This window comes from Onychostoma macrolepis, chromosome 01, assembly GCF_012432095.1.
Source record: "Onychostoma macrolepis isolate SWU-2019 chromosome 01, ASM1243209v1, whole genome shotgun sequence".
In the NCBI taxonomy this organism is placed as follows: domain Eukaryota; kingdom Metazoa; phylum Chordata; class Actinopteri; order Cypriniformes; family Cyprinidae; genus Onychostoma; species Onychostoma macrolepis.
In genome coordinates this window covers 15524847-15544632 of record NC_081155.1, presented here as the reverse complement: position 1 = coordinate 15544632, position 19786 = coordinate 15524847, and the positions used below count along the sequence as shown (strand labels likewise).

At 37.2% G+C, this 19786-nt stretch overlaps 1 protein-coding gene across 9 annotated transcripts in view; it reads left to right on the top strand.

The window, feature by feature from the left end:
- sh3pxd2aa (SH3 and PX domains 2Aa) overlaps nucleotides 1-19786 on the top strand; it is a 108414-nt gene extending 88628 nt beyond the window's left edge. For 4 of the 9 annotated variants that reach the window (XM_058762081.1, XM_058761946.1, XM_058762377.1 and 1 more), the window contains 8 exons: nucleotides 163-276; nucleotides 2008-2091; nucleotides 8888-9005; nucleotides 9317-9696; nucleotides 9972-9986; nucleotides 10814-10863; nucleotides 10957-11076; nucleotides 11448-19786. In XM_058762081.1, the coding sequence (XP_058618064.1) occupies nucleotides 163-276; nucleotides 2008-2091; nucleotides 8888-9005; nucleotides 9317-9696; nucleotides 9972-9986; nucleotides 10814-10863; nucleotides 10957-11076; nucleotides 11448-13394 (2828 nt within the window). In that variant the 3' untranslated portion in view covers nucleotides 13395-19786. The remainder of the gene's footprint in view (nucleotides 1-162; nucleotides 277-2007; nucleotides 2092-8887; nucleotides 9006-9316; nucleotides 9697-9971; nucleotides 9987-10813; nucleotides 10864-10956; nucleotides 11077-11447) is intronic. The other 5 variants (XM_058762303.1, XM_058762231.1, XM_058762003.1 and 2 more) reach the window with 3 other exon arrangements.

Sequence of the window (19786 nt, the reverse complement as noted above, 5' to 3'; positions counted from 1 at the left end):
TAGTGTTTGTTTGCAAGGCATGGAGGCTTCATTTTCATTCTGTAAATATAGTCTTTCTGGTTAAAACAGGATCATTTCATCATATGAGAGCTCAGTATTTGACACTGTATTAGGTTAAAAAAAATAATATTTTATGTTATTTTTCTTCTGTTGTGTCTGTAGGCTGGTGGTTTGTCAGCACAGTGGAAGAACAAGGCTGGGTTCCTGCCACGTACCTGGACTCTCAGAGCGGCACCAGAGATGATCTGGACTTGGGAACATCTAGATCTGGAGAAGGTAGGACACTCTAAATATACTCTCTCTCATACTTCCCTTTTGAACATCTGCACAAACATTCTTATACCCCAAGAAATCTTGACCATTTTACAGTGATTACCAAATACAGTGATTTGCTTCACGTTCATTGAACAATCAATACCCAGGACTCGATATATATCTATCTTGGAGGATAAAATCTGTATCCCAAATTTTCCTTGAGCAACTTCCACTTGCTTATGAGAAGGAGTGAGGACTTTGGGGCTGTGAGAAATCATCGATTGCAGAAGGAGAAATGAAGGAAAGAAGGAAGGCTCTCTCGCTCCTTCGTGAAAGTGAACTTAATAAATCTTCTCTAAAAGGTTGCAATAGTACATTGGTTTTATTTCATAGCATGTCATAACTGAACACCACATTGAATCTGGGTGTTGCTTCAACTAAGAACTTTTGGTCCTGTGGACTTTTTAAAACATTTAGACAGAACTCGAGTTTTTATTAAATAGTTTATTTGGTATTAGTTTTTCCCCCCAAAAGTATTTATTTGTTTAATGAAAATCCCCACCACAGTGTCATTTCTACCACATTTTAAGTTACATATTGTATTTATTAGAATTATGTGGTTGAAAAGATTCCAAACATTTTGTAATAAAATGACTGACTCCTGTCATAGTATTTAATATAGCATAAATACACAAAAGTAAATAAGATTTTCACCCTGTTTGAAAAATTTGCACTCAAAAATGAATGTGAGTTTGCAGTTGGTTGTGGAGGGGCAGGGTTTAAGCAAATTAAATTTGGATTGGAGATGTCTGGCATACCTCACCATGTTTTCTGCCCTGGAAGATTGAAATTTAAAAAAAAAATCAATCAATCAAATCAAATAAGAATAAAAAATGAAAATTATACATGGATGAATAATTCATCATAAGATCCATAACATGTATTTGCAAAAGAAATATGGTGAATTTCATGTCAACTTCAGTAAAAATTAACTCCTGGAACATAAATTGACCGAATTTGAAGAAACACCCATTTGTTATCTCACTGCAATGAAACACACATAAAGAACCCTATCATTATAAATATGTTCTGTTCTACTGTCCAAACTTCAATCATCTGCTGCCATCAGCATTTCCTGGGTTGAGTTTCCTGTTTTAGCCAACCACATTTTTAGCTGCGTCTTGAAATTTATGCCACTGAAAGACTCAATGTGTAAGATTAGGAGTGGTCAGGCCGGAGATAAAGCTTTCACTACTATCTTTGTCTAAGACGGATCGATACATCCTCACACACGCACACTACTTATTGATCCCTGAGGAGTCATTTACCTTCCCATATGGCCACAACGGCTTCATTTCTGGATCTAGCTGCAGTTTTTTTTTTGAAGCTGAACTTTATTTGAACTAGACCATCTTTAGTTCGTCTTTTCTTTAGTTTTGAATCTATGGAGTTGATGAATGATAAAGCCTCTGTAAAATATATGAAATTTCCATTCTGTAATACATTTTCAGACTTTACCATCCCACAGTATAACGTGTGCCACTAAAATCTAATAACACATGTATTAATCCAAGTCCTCCTTTGCTTTGCCATCATTGTGCAAGCCAAGAACCCTCCTAACCAATCACAAAACTCTTTTCTTTCATGTAATAACGTCTTCATTACACTAATAACAGTGTTCCTCTTGAGTTGTTTACGTTGAGTTTGTCATGTCTCTGTTCTCTTTCTGCTGTCCTCATTCATCCATGTCAGTTACTAAGAGACGTAAGGCTCATCTGAAGAGGCTCGACCGGAGATGGACACTAGGGGGAATAGTCAACCGCCAACAGAGTCGAGGTGAACACACATGCAATCACGCATGCCTGCATAGACTGATCACATGCAAGCACTCACGTGTGTGTGACCAATCTGCATGGTGCGTTTGTGTGTTTGTGCTGGTTTACACAGTGATTAGCCTAAAAATGCACACAAACACACTCTTTAGAAACCTAAACTCTCTTTATGGATCCAACTTCTGGATCTGGCTCCCAAAGCATGCTGGGTGGCCTGTTTCATATGCAAGCCATTATAAAATCTTTATTACACTTTGCTTGCTTTATGTTTCTGCTTGTGTTTATATGTGTATGAATTCAAAATAAGATAATTAAGTTTGTTTTTAGATGAAGAAAACAGTTTTAAAATAAAGCAGAGAAGTTATTTTTAAGATGTTTCTCAGGATGAAGACTGGTTTAGAAGAATATAATAATTCTGAAATATTGTAGTGTGATTTATAGATTATACATTTTATGTATGGCATTAGAGTACAGAGTTGCAGAATCTTGTTCTTAAAACTGGTTTATGGTAGTTAGTACTGATTTGTTGCTGGTTTAGCTGGTGGACCAAAAATATGTTGGTCAGCCAGCTTGATCTTCTTACTTTTCTAATGACCAAATGACTTTTGCCAGTTAAGACAATTTAAAAAGATACTTCACCCAAAAATCTAAAATATCTTGAAGAATGTTTTTGTCCATACAACACAAGTCAATGAGGACCAATGTTGTTTTGAACCCCTGTTGACTTCCACTGAATGGGCAAAAACATTCTTTTGTTGGTGTTCTGCCAAAGATAGAATGTCATAATGTTGAAATCAGAATGCTGAATTTATTCAGATCTGGCATCCTGTAGTTTGGCTACATGTCAAATAATTGATATAAACAGTGCATAAAATCTAAACTCGAGGTAGCGGAAGAGTTGAATCACGCATGAGGTTTGACCTTTCAAAATCACAGTGTTTGATTCTAAACACCCAGACCTCAAATGAGGATTAATGTCTAGACCTTTGCTGGAAATGTGTGTTTGTATGGTAAGGAGTCTCCTTGGAGATCTGCCGTTTCATGTTGAGTCATAAGAAGAATGGACCTCCAAGCTTTAGAGTTATAATTCCTGCAGTTTTCCATTTGTGTACCGTTGGAGCATGCTAACATGCCATGGACACCATGAACATGGCTCTAAGTAGAGCATGCTGGATCTGGAATCGGTGGAAGTTAATGCTAAGAGCTTTTCCATGCTGTATTGGCAGGTGGATGAATAATAACCTGTCTGGGACTGGGTGAATGTCTCCTGACACTAATAAGATATGAAATCCCAGGTCTTATGGGATGAGTCTGCTCAAACATCAGTTCTTCAGAGACCACCACTAATAATCCTGGTAACTGATATTTTGGAGGAAATCGGGTTAAAATTTTACATGGATTGTTTTTCTCTTCTCTTTTGATAGGGACTCGTGTAGATTTGGATAAAAAATTCTGGTTTCAGATTGAATGCGACACTGTTACAGTATCTCTGTGGCTACCTTTCCCTCATTATTTCTCTCTTACTTTGCTCTGCATCATTGGAGCAGTTGTTGGAAACTCACAGTGGAAAGTATAGAAGTAGGTCATTGGCTCGCTGTGTGTGACTGCATTTAATCCTGACCTTTTTTTTTTTTTTTTACTGTATACATACTAATGAGTCAGAGAGCACCATGGATGATCTGGAGACAAAGAGCAGCCAGTGATTTCAGAGGGAACTTTTCTCCATAAACACAAATTGCAACCTTCAAAACAGGTCGGAGGTAGTGACTGTTTCAGAGTGGTTGCTTGAAAGACACTAATGATTAAAAAAACTTGTCTTTTGTAAAGCAATGGTTTCAAAACACATATTTTGTAGAGCCTCTGTTACAACTAAGCCAGTTCTTACAAAATACATTTGATTCTAGATGAAAATTCTGTCATTTACTCACCCTTATGCTCCAAACCAGTATAATTTTAGATGTTTTGGTATTATGTATTTAGGTATTATGCTTCCATATTCCACAGAAACAGATGTTAATATTGCTCTTTTCCATATAGTGAATGGGGACCAGGAGCTGTGAAACTCCAGAAATAACAAAAATACAACATAAAACACCACAAAAGTCTTGATGTTGAATATTTTATACGTGGATAATGATTTAAAGGGCTAAAAGGGTTTGTGTTCATGAATGCGTGTCGAAGACTGACACGGAAAAGAAGAAATTGTTGAATAAAGTCATTTGCACTCAAAAAGTATTCTCGTAGCTTCATAAAATTAAGGTTGAACCACTGATGTCACATGGACTATTTTAACAATGTCCTTACTGCCTTTCTGGGCCTTGAATGTGGTAGTTGTGTTGCTGTCTATGGAGAGTCTGAAAGCTCTCGGATTTCATCAAAAATATCTTAATTTCTGTTATGGAGATGAACAAATGTCTTACGGGTTTGAAACGACATGAGGGTGAGTAATTGACAGAAATTAGATTTTTGGGTGAACTATCCCTTTAAATTTCTGTATTTTACTCATACAAAGTTATATGTCCTTAGTACACTCAGAATATACAGTAGCATAAAATGCTGCATGGTCCTTTTTGTCATTCTTGGAGCTTGACAAAACATGGTCACATTCGATTTCAGTCAGCAACATCAGCATTCTCCTGAGCTTCTCCTTTTCTGTTTTATGAGAGGACAAGGGTTCAGAATGATAAAAGGGTGAGTAAATGAACAATTTTCATTTTTGGATGAATTATTCAGAAAGTGTAGAAAGCAGCACCGAGAACAGTTCAGATTCAGACAGAGCCTGCTGAATCCAGTAAGGCATTTGGTTAGCTTGTATGACTTGTTAAAGCAAGCAAGTTTCAGAAAGATCAATGAGATAGCTAGAATGATCTGTGTCCGCAATCTCTCTCTCTCTTTGAACTTGTTTGTACATATAGCAGTAGTTTTTAGGTCACAGAGGCTGAGGGAGAAAATTCCTTTGTTGGCACATCGCTCCACAAGTGCATGCAAAACTGAAGTAATGTGTTCTGGACCCACCTGCCTTTTTCCACCATCCAGAACAGTCCTCCAAGAATATACTGCTGACTGGTGGAAAAAGTGTTTTTGAGGCATTTCTTTTTTTAGTTTTTTTGGCTCTTGCATTTTTACCCTGACATCTCTCACTCCTGTTGGTCTTTATCAATCCACGCTATGACATGGAAATGAGATGCCTGTGATCAAGTTTAATGTTGGTTTTTGATCAGAAGTTCAGGATGAGATCAGCACAGGGTAGTTTCTTCTCTGTCACATGTTCAATTATCAGATTTCCCAGCTTGTCTGCTGCTGGGAAAGCATTAAGTGCTGAAAGAGAGTGACTAACTGCCCTGACCTCATGTCATCTGTTGTTGGCAGACTTAAGTTATTCACTGCCTAGAAAAAGTAGATAAAGGACATTCATCTCTCTTTTTGTTGTTTATCTATTTCAACACTTCTCCCACTACTAATATATCTTTTATCAGCACTATTTCTATTTCTCTTTTGCTGTTTCACTAAATCTAAATTTATAGCATTGCTCTGAGCAGACTGTGAGCTATAGTCGCTGAAGGAAAAGATTTCAAAGTTTGATATGTGTATGTTAAACATAGTTATGTCATATGTAAACAATATTGAATGATGTTTTATGTGAGCTTTTTTGGGAAGAGAAATGCTTTATAGGATCTCAGGAGGGTTCAATGAAAAATTGAAGCATTAAACTGGTCCTGATCAGTTATTTCTCTTACTGGGTGAATCTAACTAAACCTGTCCAAACCATATTTCAGCACAAGGTCAAAATAAACATTAAAGACTTGTATTTCACTTGAAGAAAATTATGTCCAGTTTTAGGACTATTACATGTTTTAATTGGTCAAACATTAGAAAACAGCAAGTTATGTCAATTAAAATTTAACCGTTTACTCCATGTTTTATATGTTACCGCAACTAAGATTTATTATTTGGGCATCATAAGAAATTGCTGGGGAGTTACATAAACATATATTTTTATAGTTTAACAAAATTATTAAAAAATGATTAACTGGTGTTTATGGTCTCTTTAAAGCTCCAGTTGACAAACATTACATCTGTAATACAACTGCAAAATTCAGTTTAAATTTTGTTTAATTAACTAAGAAAATGTTAGCAAACAAACATTTACAAATATTATTACTTTTCACAATTACATCTATAAATGAGGCAGAAGTCAAAAAAAAAAGAAAAATGAACCAGGTGTTACAGTATATGAACTCAAATCAAGTCACCTTTATTTATATAGCGCTTTATACAATACTGATTGTGTCAAAGCAGATTTACAGAGTCAAACAGGAAAATAGTCAATAACACAAGAGGACATTAACAAGTCATTTTTCCAGTTAAAGTCAGTTCATTGGTTATTCATTGTTGACATCATCCAGATCAGCTCTCTTCCAATAATGTCTGTGCAATCAGCCAAGCGTCCCCAAATAAGCAAGCCAAAGGAGATCAGCATGGCGTGGTTTAATTCTAGGCTGCAACACAGTTCAGATTGAGCAGAGGACTTGTCTGGTTCTCGTGGTCTTGTCCTGATGCCAACGAGGTCTTCGGAGGGGATCTGTCTCTGGGGCTCATCTAGCTGACATGGTCTCCGCTGACATTCAGGGCTGTAGAGGTCATCTTTAGGTGCTGATCCACCATCTGATCTGGATACAGTCTGGATCTGGGTGACTGCAGTGACCATCTGATCTGGATACATACTGGGTGGCTACATTCACCTCGGAATAAGAATGAAACAGACTAATATTAGCGTAGATGCCACTGAGAACAGTAAAGCACATTATAATTGTAGTAAAAACTCTAAACACTTACATATTACCTGGAATGAAAACAATAAACTCCTAGTCTTGAAAATACATGGCAGTGTTTGGTGCCTTGGAAGAACTGACTAGGTTGCATCTGAAATCTTGCAAAGATGACAAAGCACCAATGAAACCTTTGGCCACACCCTGATGGAGAAAGAAAAGTACATTTTAAGTTCAAAAAAATGAAATGATGCCTGATTCAATAAGTTAATTGAATTTGTGATGAAACAGAATTTGCAACCTTTTTTTTTTTTTTGGCACAAATCCATTCCACAATCCATTGCACAATAGGAAGCATTGATGCTGACTGGATTTGTATGTACATTTCATATTATATGGGTAAGTTACCTCAAATAGCATAAAAACAATATCAAAATATAACGGTCCTGCCTGTTGTTGATAAATACCAGTGGTGGCGTTTTACAAAGTGATTGATCAGTTGTCCCAAAAACCCATTCAACAAGCCCATGTTAATTTCCAATGAGCACATTACTGTTGAAAAGCAGCTAGCAGGAGGTACAACTGTGGTTTGATTTCGGTTAATGTTAGTCGTATTAAGCATAATGGCTTATAAAAGAGAAAAAGACGATTTCTTCATATCTTTTCATGTCACGTAAAAAAAAATATATATCATACAACATGCTAAAATTAGCTAAAATTCATTGTAGTAACAGAGCTTTTGATATTAAGTTTTTTATGGATTTAACAAAGTGAAAGACCACATTGCCATCACTTAAATTTCCCTCAGACATATCATACAACGCTTATTCGATGTCTTTATATAGGTTGTACGTTTGTGTATACGTTTTAAATAAAACATTTACACCTTTTAAATATAAGTTTTGATAAATTCAGTCTAACGTTAAGTACAAATATTTATTCAGTGTCACTCTGTTTACCTGATGCCTGAACTTGATATACACTGTCTTATTTACACTTTTATTCGGATATACAACTCATAAAACACTTGTTGGAAGTGGAAATGTCCACTAAAAAAAAAAATCGAATATGTTGCATGATTGTCCCGTTAAATTTAGTCTAAAGAAAAACAACAAAAAAAAACATTTATTTAATGGGACTTACTTGACGCGTGAACTTGACAAGATGGCGGCGCTGTTTCTCCCGCGCAGTCACTCAGGCGCGTGCACGTGCAGAATGATCTCAGTGTTGGCTGGATTTGTTTTTATTAGTTCAGTCAAACATTGGCATTCTGAATGTTGACTGGATTTGAAAATAACCATTAGTTTAATGTTTTTAAAATATATTTGTCCAGACTTAATATAATATGTCTTCTCAACTAAGCCCAAGCTATAAAATTAGTTAAACTTAAATATTTTTGGAGAGTAATTTGCAGGGAGGTTGAGATCTTATCCTTTCAAAGCTAGCTTGCTATTGCTAGCCTTTCTGAAATTGCCTACCCTACTTTTAATATATGCTAATTTAAAAAAAATAATAAAAAAGTGAAATGTCCAGGTGCATTACAGTAATTTCATTTTGGGAGGAATTATGAAAGGGAATTGTCATGATAATGTCACAGTGAAAAAAGTCTTAAAATTCCTAAAAAGGTTCACATTTTCTAATGCAAAGTATAATTTTTTTGATTAATTGACCCAACTACGTATTTCCTATGTAGGCTTACCATTATTATTGTGTCTTGGGCTGTGTTGCTCTAGTTACTTTAGTATCACTGTCTCCTCGAGGATTTGTTAGTGTTAATTTTAATGACGGATTGTGAGATGATTGTGTTATTGTGCCTGTGGTGAAGGGTGAGTGTTGGAAGGGTTTTACTGCAAACTTTGTGGTTTTACTTTGGCTCTGTTTTCGCAAAGACAGTACTAAAATTTGTAAGTTTGAAAGTTAGCAGTTGAATCCATTTGTCAACCTCCTTTCAAACCACAGAAAAGGCAAAGGCCCAAGTAAAGGATAAAAAAAATCCCTTTCTCATTCTTTTTCCCTTATCTGTCTTTTTAGAGGAGAAATATGTCACTGTCCAGGCGTATACCAGTCAGGGAAAGGATGAGATCGGGTTCGAGAAAGGAGTAACCGTGGAGGTCATCCAGAAGAACCTGGAGGGATGGTGGTACATCAGGTAATCAATCTGGTCCTCATACATTAAGGGGATGTTTAAGGTGTGATTTATTTTATTTTATTTTTTCAGTTTCCTCATTGCAATATGATTTACATGTTATACATGATGTGTGTATACATCAGTTTGTATTTTACATCAGTTTTACATAAGGGGAGATATGTGTCCATAAAGAGCACTACAACTTCATCTTACTTAAAACATTATGCTGACCTCTAGTGGTCAGTATGAGAATGGTAAATGCATGGAGTTATACAATTGATTTCTTTTATTTTCCTGTCTGGAAAGATAATACTGCTACTAATGTGTTGCAGGTATCAGGGTAAAGAGGGCTGGGCCCCAGCCTCATACCTGAAGAAACTGAAAGATGACCTTTCCCCAAGGAAGAAGACTCTGACTGGCCCTGTGGAGATCATCGGTAACATAATGGAGATCAGTAACCTCCTCAACAAGAAAGCTGTAAGCGAGAAGGATATTCAGACTGATGGAGAGGCCACCAGCCCTGAGCGCCACATCTCCAAAAGTGAAATCAGTTTACCTATCCCATATGCCCCAGAGGCTGGAGTGGCACCCACAGTGGTCACTGGTTTAGGAATGAACTCTGGATCTAGCGCCGCCCTACAAGAGAACAAGAGCAGGGCAGAGCAGGGGTCACCTGCTATAGCCCGGGTGGCACCACACAGAGTTGAAATAGGTGAGTAAAGAGTTGGGTTATGACATGTTTGACTGAATGTATACAGCATTCACATGTTCAGAATGTTAGAAAAAATATTATATATATTATAACTTGAAGTATTTATTCATTTCAAAAAAGTTTGTGACATAATTATAATTAAATTGTATTATATTGTTTTCTGATTAAAAATATATATATATATATATATATATATATCTACAATTTAACTAAATATATTATCTTATTTTTCTATATAATAAATATGTTTATTTTCCTGTTATTTTTGCACATAGGATTTGATGCCATAGGTAACATTTCTTTTTGGTAAACAGATGTTTCCTAACATTTTGTCCGGGTGTTGTGTACCTTGATAGTGACACATTCACTGTCTCTGTTGCTCAACATTCAGCCTTTCAACTGCTGTTTGTTTGCTGTTTGTTTGTTCTTGTGCTTACTTATTTGTCTAATGCCAAATGTACACACATACAACTGAAAAAAAAAATCCCATAGTGTTGTACCGCTCACATTACATGACTTTCATTCTTGTAAATCTGTTTTGTTGTGGATGGAACGATCAACAGACTACTATTTCACCTTAACAGGTTCTTAACAGATGGCATATGATCCCAAAAATTCCTGGTGTTGGTTAAAATTTGCAGTGACTGATGTGCTGTATGCATGGCACTTTGTGCTAAAAACCTAAAAAACAAAAAAAAAGACAAAACACGACATTTAAAGAGACAATGTTCTTTTCAAGCTTTTTTTTCTTCTTCTTTTGTTTTCTCATTGGCTATTGCTTATCATTATTCTCAGTCATAACCAGGCCATTGCATTTCCCACACTACAGTATTTCCTTTTGAATATTTTTTAAAAATATGCTTGTTATGAACGCATGCTTGAGTGTGTTGGAACATGTCTCTAAACTTCTCTCTCTTAATGAGGGTTACTGATGGCACTGTAATCCAGTTTGGCTCCAATCTGACCTTTTTTTTTGAAAACGCTATAAAAAATTTTGGCGAAAAGGAAAACTGCGAACTCTCCTAATTTCCAAGCCCTAAATTTGATTAAGCTACAGTAATATTTGCTGTCTTGACCTGAGAGACAGTTAATAAAATGTTTTGTATTCACCTGGCAGGATCTCCAAACCTCAGGCAAAAACCTCCTCCTCGAAGAGATACAAATCTGGTAAGCAGACCAAAATCATTTATTGATATTTTAAATTCATAGAGAGCAGCATTTACTTATTAGACAGTACTGTCTTTTTCTTCAATACTCCAGGCATTCCAGTTGCCCAAACCTCCAGAGGCCCCTACTGTGGAAGCGGAGTACTACACCATAGCAGAGTTTCAATCCAGTATCTCAGATGGCATCAGCTTCCGTGGAGGACAAAAGGCTGATGTAAGGCAGATAAATTCTTACTATAAAATGTGATTATTTTATTTTATATAAAAAAAAAAAGGAACATCTTTTGACTAATGAGAATATTAAAATTTATAAATATAGTGTATACAGTGGAGTCAAAAATTGTCTCTTTAAACCTTACTATAAACATATTTTTGGGATTGAAAATTAAAAACGACTATTTCTGAAGAGAAATATTTAGGATTATTTAAGGGTTTTATGCACACTTTAATAATGCAAACACATTTGTGACATTCATTGTAAGATAAGCATATTAATTAGTGGTGATTAGTGATGTTTAAAACTTACTGTATTAATAATAAATATACGTCATTGTATTATGTAAACATGTGATATGTGGTCTTCAGGTCATAGAGAAGAATTCTAGTGGTTGGTGGTATGTCCAGATCGGGGATATGGAGGGCTGGGCACCCTGTTCCTTTATCGATAAACGCAAGAAGCCCAACCTGAGCAGGCGAACCAGCACACTTACCCGCCCTAAAGTTCCACCCCCTGCTCCACCAGTCAAGAAACAGGACTCAGAGGAATCACCTTCTCTGGCTGGCTCTGCCTCCAAAGCTCCAGAATCTCCCACTCAGCGTGTCTATGAGGAGCCGGAATATGATGTTCCCGCCATTGGTTTTGACTCCGATCTGGACAGTAATCCTCCAAAACAAAAAATAAACAATTCCCCAAAACCAGAGCCCCGTAAGTTTGAAATTAAAAGCAACCCAGCAGCAGCCGAAAGAATTGCACAAGCTGGCAAAGCATCGCCTTTACTAAAAGTGATGACCTCCCCCTTGAGGAAAAGAAACTCGTTGGAGGATGTCAATAAGGAGGAGGCGATTTATGAAAATGAAGGCTTTAGGTTCTCCTCCGATGACTTTGCCAGAGGTTGCGATTCAGATACCCCAAGGAGTCTCACACTGGGTCGTAAACCCTTTGGGTCCTCCTCTGGAGGAGGGAAGCCCCTCCGGAAGGTAACGCCGGATCTAAGCCGGAGTCACTCTCTTGGCCGTGCAGAGAGACACAGCCATAAGTCATCTTCAGATGAATCAGGACGCAATCCCAAAAGAGAGCCTGTCATGCGAAAAGATGTGGAGATCCGTGTTGGTCAAAGTCCCTTAGCCAGGCCCAAACCAGTGGTGCGACCCAAACCTCTGCTTACAAAGTCAGAGCCACAAAGTCCCGAAAGAATGGATATCAGCAGCCTACGCCGGCAGCTTCGGCCCACCGGAAGTCTTCGGCAAGGCCCAATCCGTGCAGTACGTGGCGGTGAAGATTCTGAGACTGCTTCCGTTGTGTCCTCTGAGGATTCCATCTCCTCAAGAAGCACCTCCGATCTCTCCAGCGTCTATTCCAAAGGTAGCCGAGGTGGGGAATCCGACCATGAAAGTGTGCTCTGCAGGACCACAGATGCCTACGAACGGGCCCAAGAGTCAGAGGTCAGCTTCCCAGCTGGTGTGGAGGTTGAGGTATTGGAGAAGCAGGAAAGTGGATGGTGCTATGTCCGTTGGGGCGATGATGAGGGATGGGCACCTACTTTCTACTTGGAGCCAGTCAAGCATACCCAAAACGTTGGTGTACAAGAATCCCGTGATGGCCCTCTTGTTGATCTTGGTAGCACCAACAAGTCCAACAGCCTCGAGAAAAATGAGCAGCGTGTTCAGGCCCTTAACAACCTAAACCAGCAGAACCTGAGGAGTATGAGCAACCCTAGCCCACCAATCCCATCCAAACCACCGGGGGGTTTTAGCAAACCAACCGCAATGCTGAACGGTTCAGGCGTACGGATGAGGAACGGTGTCCGTCAAGCAGCAGTGCGACCGCAGTCAGTGTTTGTATCTCCACCACAGCCTCTGAAGGACACCAACATCCACACAGGGTCTTTGAGAAGAAATGAATCACTGGGTGCAGGCGACCACTTGAGGTCCACAGGCGGTGTAAGGCGAAACTCCTCCTTCACTGCCGTTCGACCGCAGGCGGTGACTGATGTACGGGTCAGGTCTGGGACCACCATTACAGCACCCGCCGGAAGTTCAAGCCCCTTGATTGCCCAGAGAAACGGAATTCCAATCTCTACAGTAAGACCCAAGCCCATCGAGAAGACGCACCTCATTCACAACAACCTTCGAGAGGTTTACGTATCTATCGCTGACTACCGTGGCGACGAAGAGACCATGGGTTTCTCGGAGGGCACTAGTCTTGAAGTTCTGGAGAAGAATCCAAACGGATGGTGGTACTGCCAGGTTCTCGATGGCTTGCAGGGACGCAAAGGCTGGGTACCGTCTAACTACCTGGAGAGAAAAAAGTAATTCCCCAAAAATGTTTCAAACATGCACAATTGTAATCAAAATGTAAAAAGACGAACTGACTGAAGGACTTTTGGTTTGAAAAGAGAGGGACAGAGCCTTTTAGAAAGGAGTTTACATTAAAACTAGAGTAATGCAGGTGAATGTTTAGCAAAATACCTGCCGTAACTTTATGCCAAATGGGTGCCTTCGTACATCTTTCACTGAATGTTAAGAGGAATCGGTCAAATACCAGTGAAGCAACGAAAATACCAAACTTCAACTTAGTGCCATAGGCCTACAAGTACAGAAAGCAACAAACTTATTTTTGTTACAACAAATACCAGTGAGAAAGATCATTTCAGCATAGGTGCATAACCAAAAGTGCAAATCCAATCTTAAGCACTTGTAAACAAGAAATTCCTGTTGAAAAATTTTTGAACAAAAAACCAACGTCAAATGTTATCTTAGCATTGAGTGTGCTCAAAGAAACAAAGCATAACTTTGATTGTTGTTTTTTAAAAAACTATCCTTTTTTAAAATAGTTTTGTGTTGATGTTTGTGTTATATCTTCCTTAGAGATGTATTTCTGCTTTCTTGTAACATCCTAACAGATCAAAACAGTTCACCGAGTCACATCCTGTCCTGATTAATTGCAGGTTGTTATTGTTTAAGTCTCTTTGTCTTTCCCATTCTTTAAATATGCACAGGCCAAAATGAATGAAACATGTTAAAGGAAAATAGTCTGTGAAAGCTACATGCATAGATCACCTCATGCCCACTTAATTATTGGGTTTAAACCCAAGTTTAGTTTACAAAGTACATCTGTTTATATTAGGAGTATAGACAGCTTCAGAGGACAGGACTTTAGATATTGCTGCTCTGTGTGTGCTAAATCTGTTCATTCAAGAAATCAGGACTGGAAAATCTTTTGTTTGGTCAGCATTTTATCCCAGGGACGTAGTGACATAACATTGAGCCCAAAATGTGATCACACCAAAGAAGAATTACAGACACATTTGCTAGTTTGTTAATATTTATTTTATGGGTACAAATAAATACAGTGTATTCAGCAAAACCTAAACGAGGTTTCAGAACTGAGAACAAAGTATATTTAATTGTTATATCTGGAAGCACTTGATTTTTTTTTAACCCAAAGAAAAGCACATTAATATGCAAGGATCATTTCTACGTTACGATATTGCTGGGCAGTATTGAATCTGAAGTTAGACAATAAGCACTACCATCATAGTGTTTCATTCTTGACAAAGATATTAAAATAAATTCACGAAATTTATCTTAGTCCATAGTCCAATCTCTAATTCTCTTCTTTATAGATGTCTGAGCTCAGAATGATTACTTCCCCCTTATTCAATCAGATAATATTCACTAACAGCATCAAACAATTGATGTTCAAGACTGCTGAAATATTTTTCTAATGAATAGTGTGAGCTCTTAAATGAGTTTAACACTACTTTTATTTGATTTAGTTTTCTGCTGGACAGTATTTTAGTGTTAAACAGTTAAAACATTAATTACCTGCTAGATTGCAGTTATATTCTATTAAGCAGAAAATTGTTTATTTTGTCTTGTTTGTTGGTTGTTGTGTGATCACACATGGACAATAATGATGAATGAAGTCGTTCATTTGTTGTGAATCAATGCATTTGAGCTTTTTCTTGAATGCACTGGTTTAAAGATGCAGTGTACTTCATCAGCATATAATTTATTTTTTGTTGTATTTATAATGTTTTATGTTTTTTAAAAAATGTTTTTAATACTGTCTTGAGAAGATGTCATTTTATTGTCATTTGACACTCTCTCTTAAAACTTGAAATTCTTGGTAGTTCTGTAGTAATTGGCTACTGCTATATTCTGAGCTTTTTTTTTTTTTCATACCAAGATGATTTTTTTGTCTCTTATGTAGGCCTCTGTTAATTAGGCAGATGAATAATGTCTCCTACTGTCCTAAAATTGGAAGCAGATTTTTAAAACAATTCTTGTGAACATTTTTTCTCATTATGTGAACATGCTTTCACATAATTTTTAAGATCAGAAATGCATTTTCAACCAAGCTGATTGCTGCACCTTTAGCAACTATGTACACTTCCTTTCTCGTTATTGATCCACATATAATGCCAGATTATTTAAACAAAAAATATTTTTATTTCATTATAACATCATCCTATCACTCCCAGATTTTTTCTTTTTTTTTAAATTGACATTACAAAAAAAAATCTGAATAATAATCACTCAATCCTATTTAAAAGCCAGCAGTAAAATGGGAACGATCAAATGACAACATTTTATAATAAAAACAGCAGGGCTCTCTAGTTATATAATATATGCGGATCCCTAATTGTGACTGGACCAAATTTGATTTGAGTGTTTCGTTTAAATGTTATCATTTAAAAAAAAAAAAAAAAAAAAAAAGCAATAATGGGATTTTAAAGTTGTAATTTGGGTGATTTTGTTTTTAACTTTTAAATTTGAAAATGAAAATCAAGCCATTGCACTCTCAGTTGCAACTCTATTTTTGACGATGGCATTATAGAAATGTGTCGATTCACTACAGCGCAGTGCTTGTGATGGATGTTGCTAAGCTCCATTAACACTTTGCTTTTTCTTCATTTGCGCCTATACAATTTACAAGGGAACTGTTAAGTGTCAAACTAGTTCTTATATTACTTGTGTATCTGCTAGCTTTGTTTTATGTGTTCTTTATTTATTTAAATTTTAATGCTTTTTTTTTTCAGGAACAGTATTGTGTTTTACTGTTTTTTCTTTTTTTTTTTCTTTCTCCTGTTCACTTTTGACATTACTCAGATGGAATGAGGAAATGTGCAATACAAAAACAGGCATCACACCAGTTAAGAACCATAGCATTGGAGAAATCTTTGTTTTTACTTAAAATTCTGACAATTTTATGTCAAATAATGCCTGGTTTTGTCCCATAGTTTTTTGTTTTGTTTTTTTTAATCCTCCAAGTCAAAATATATCAATGTGTGTTCAAATATGTTATGCTGAATGTTAAAATGCCCTGATAGATGGACACCTTCAGTCTGCCAGCCAACCATGACTTGATTTCTGCATTCATACATTTTACCTACTGAACTGCATCTTGCTTTAAGGGGTTTAGTGACCTCACAGATCCATGGTGAATCAGTATGGAAAAAAATAGGGAAGCATGGGCATATCTAATTCTCAGATAGACAGGCATTTGACAGATCAGCCTGTCAAATTACAAATTTGAGATGGTGGGGCAAATCCATCAGCAGCTATATGAGTGCCGCACCACACACTGCCAACTTCTCTACATCCGCCCCCTACATTCCACTGTTACCATGGCAAACTCTATCCTAAATCCCAATCGACTTGCATACTGTATCATTGACAGATTTCTTTTTCATTTTTGTTTAGTCTACTAACAAGTTCATTTTTAGCTTTAGGTTTATTCTGAAAATCCAGGTTTAACTTTCCACACCTTAAAATAACGTGGGCTGCATATATTTGCTTCTCTTCCTGTCTGAATTCATTATTATGTGAGCTTACAATGCCTTTGAATCGGAATGCTTTTACTGAGAGTTTGAGAACAGAGAATTTCACTTTGGTTGAAAATGAGGAGGGTTATGAGTGACTGTCTTTGAGTTTCTGGTCAAGAGAAGCTTTTTATGAGAGTTGAAATATCTTCACCTTTCCATAGTTAAACAGGCCTTCTCGGATTGCTATAGTTTTGTTTAATGCTGCGTTTTCTTTTCTGTTTTCCTTTTGTATAATCATATTAAGATTTATGTTTATGTGGGAGAATGTATGGTATATTTACAGGAATGTCCCAGGTTCTGTGACATGGTGTTGAAAATAATTTCAACCAACCAATCTCTTGAGAAAATGTTACTGTTACAGTGATTTTGTATGAATTTGTACAATGTCATTAGGACAGAAACATGCTTTTCATCATTCGAACATCCATGAATTTGTATGAAATGTACAATTTTAAGAAAAAAGTTAGCAAGAAGGTCCACCTTCATGTATTCTGAAAGTCAGTGAATTTGTACAACGTGATTCATACGGAAACATACAGTTTGTTAAAAAAAAGTTAGCATGGAGGTCCTCCCTCATGATGAATCTCCATCGTTAGGAATTCAAAGATCCATGAATTTGTATGTCGTGATTCATTCAGAAACACAATTTTTAGGCAAATCTTAACATGAAGGTTCACCTTCGAGATTCAAGATCCACCCTTAAACCTAACCGTCAGTGGGGTGTAACCAGATTATACGAAAATGTCCAAATGAAATTATTATCGTTATGAATTGCAAGGATGTGTTGGTTTTCAATATACAACACTTAGTATTGAACCTGGAACATCCTTTAAGCTCCTGAATCGGAATAGAAGAATGTAGCTTGACGAAAATAAGATTGTGGGTGTATTTTTCCTTGTTTGGTGTATTCTGTGGTGGTTTGTGTACGGGAGATTTAAACGGTGGAAAGTGAAGGTGAACAGAGGGAATGTTTGTTTATGATGTTTGGTTAGAAGAGAATCCAGTCAGGTAAGGTTAGACATGATTAAACCGCTCTAATGGACTTGAAGAAGTGTTCGCCGTGGAAAGAAAAGCAAGGCTTTTTACGATAATTAGCACTTCAGAGAAGCTTCCCGCTAGCAGTAGCTCATTATGATGTCACAGTGGCACTGCATTGTCATAACAGCACTAGTGAGGCGCAGTGTTGTAGAAACACACTAGTTATTTCTGTTGGAAAACTGACTGCAACTTAATTCAAGCGAGCAGCTTTGTCTCCAAGGCCATTGTTTCTCAAAACATGCCTTAGTGCTTGAGTACACATGCTGAGGTTTAGAAACTTGCAAACAGATATCCACCCCAGCTCGCCGCTGCTGCAGACCTCTTTATAACAATTAAAAAGTTGCTGACAGAATGTGTAAAAGAATAGGACTGCTCGTCTCCAGCTCACCCACCGCGGTGTCAGGAGTACAAGCGCGCTGTGAAATCACATTACCCGAGTGCTCGGTTAATTACAGATGCTTGAGAAGAGCGGCGTGAATACAAATGTCACACTGATTGTGGATGTCGAGCTGCCGGGGGCTCGGATCAGATGCCGAGATAGATTGATCGTGTCTCTAATGGCTCACAGCATGTCGAGATGTATTAACATCATTAAGAGGAACCATTTGAGCTTCCTGCGTCAGTGAAAGGCTTGATTTACTGAGGCGTCTATATGTCGTGTCGGTGTACAACAAAAGTTGTAAGAACGTATGTGATCGATTGCATCGGATGTCATTTACAGGGCTTGGAAAACCTGGGAGTTTTAAAATTGTGAGTTTCAAGCCTGGAAAAGTCACGGGTGAAAACATATTTCATTGGAAGAATTGCTCGGTTGCTGGAAAATTCATGGAAAGTAATTAACTTTTGAAATTAAAAGTTACAGCAAGTACCCAGTGACTATATTGCTACTCAAACATTTGATACATTTCATCAATAATTTGACTAATATTTCATGCGACCTTACCTGCATAACAAGGAAGTAGGCCTGTTTTAGGCATGGATTGTGGTGGAGAGAGTTGAATGTGTGCTAGGTGTGATGTACAAAGTGCTTGAAAGGAGTTTGGTAGGTTTTATTTATCTTTTTCTGTGTTCATCTGCATTTTTGATCAGATGCATCAGTGTTTGGTGTGAGGCGGCAGGGTGTGTTTATGTGTTCACTTTGATGCGAACAAGTGCAGAAAGGGAACATGCTGCGGCGGTCTAATCTCTTGCTGTTTTGTGTCCCTGTCTCTGCTCAGCTGTCTGCACTAATTACCCTTCTTCTCCTCTTAATTAACAGTCACGAAAAAACAGCACGTGGGGCCAGTAACATCTTGCTTAAAATAATTTTTGATGAGCGTCACTCTGAAATGTACATTTATTGAGGTTTGCTTTCATCATGCACCCACTTAACAGACTGCTTATAAGAGTTTTTATTTATTTATTTATTCTTTTTTCTAAATATGATCTTATACATGTATAGCATGTATTCTTGGACAGTCTTTAAACTAGTTCAAAAAAGACTCCTCAAGTGATTTTTCAAACAAAGTTGAATTCTCAGACAGGAAGTGAAGATGCCTAGATGCTCTCAGACAGGAATGTTCAACTAGATATTTGCAAAACCCTCTTGTCGTAAGATATATTAAAAAGTGTGCTCTTGGATATATTGAGAAAAGGCCTTGAATTGATATTATTCAGCGCTCAGCCAAATCTACATTTTGTATGCATTTCTTTTAAAGATCTAAAGGTCAACAGCTTCAGCTTTTAATTTTCAGCATTTTTTTTTTTTTTTTACTGTACATTTTGCTTTTGTACCTTTTTATGTTTACATTGTATCTTGCATTGTTCTAAAGGAAAACACAATAAAATGTATCCTCC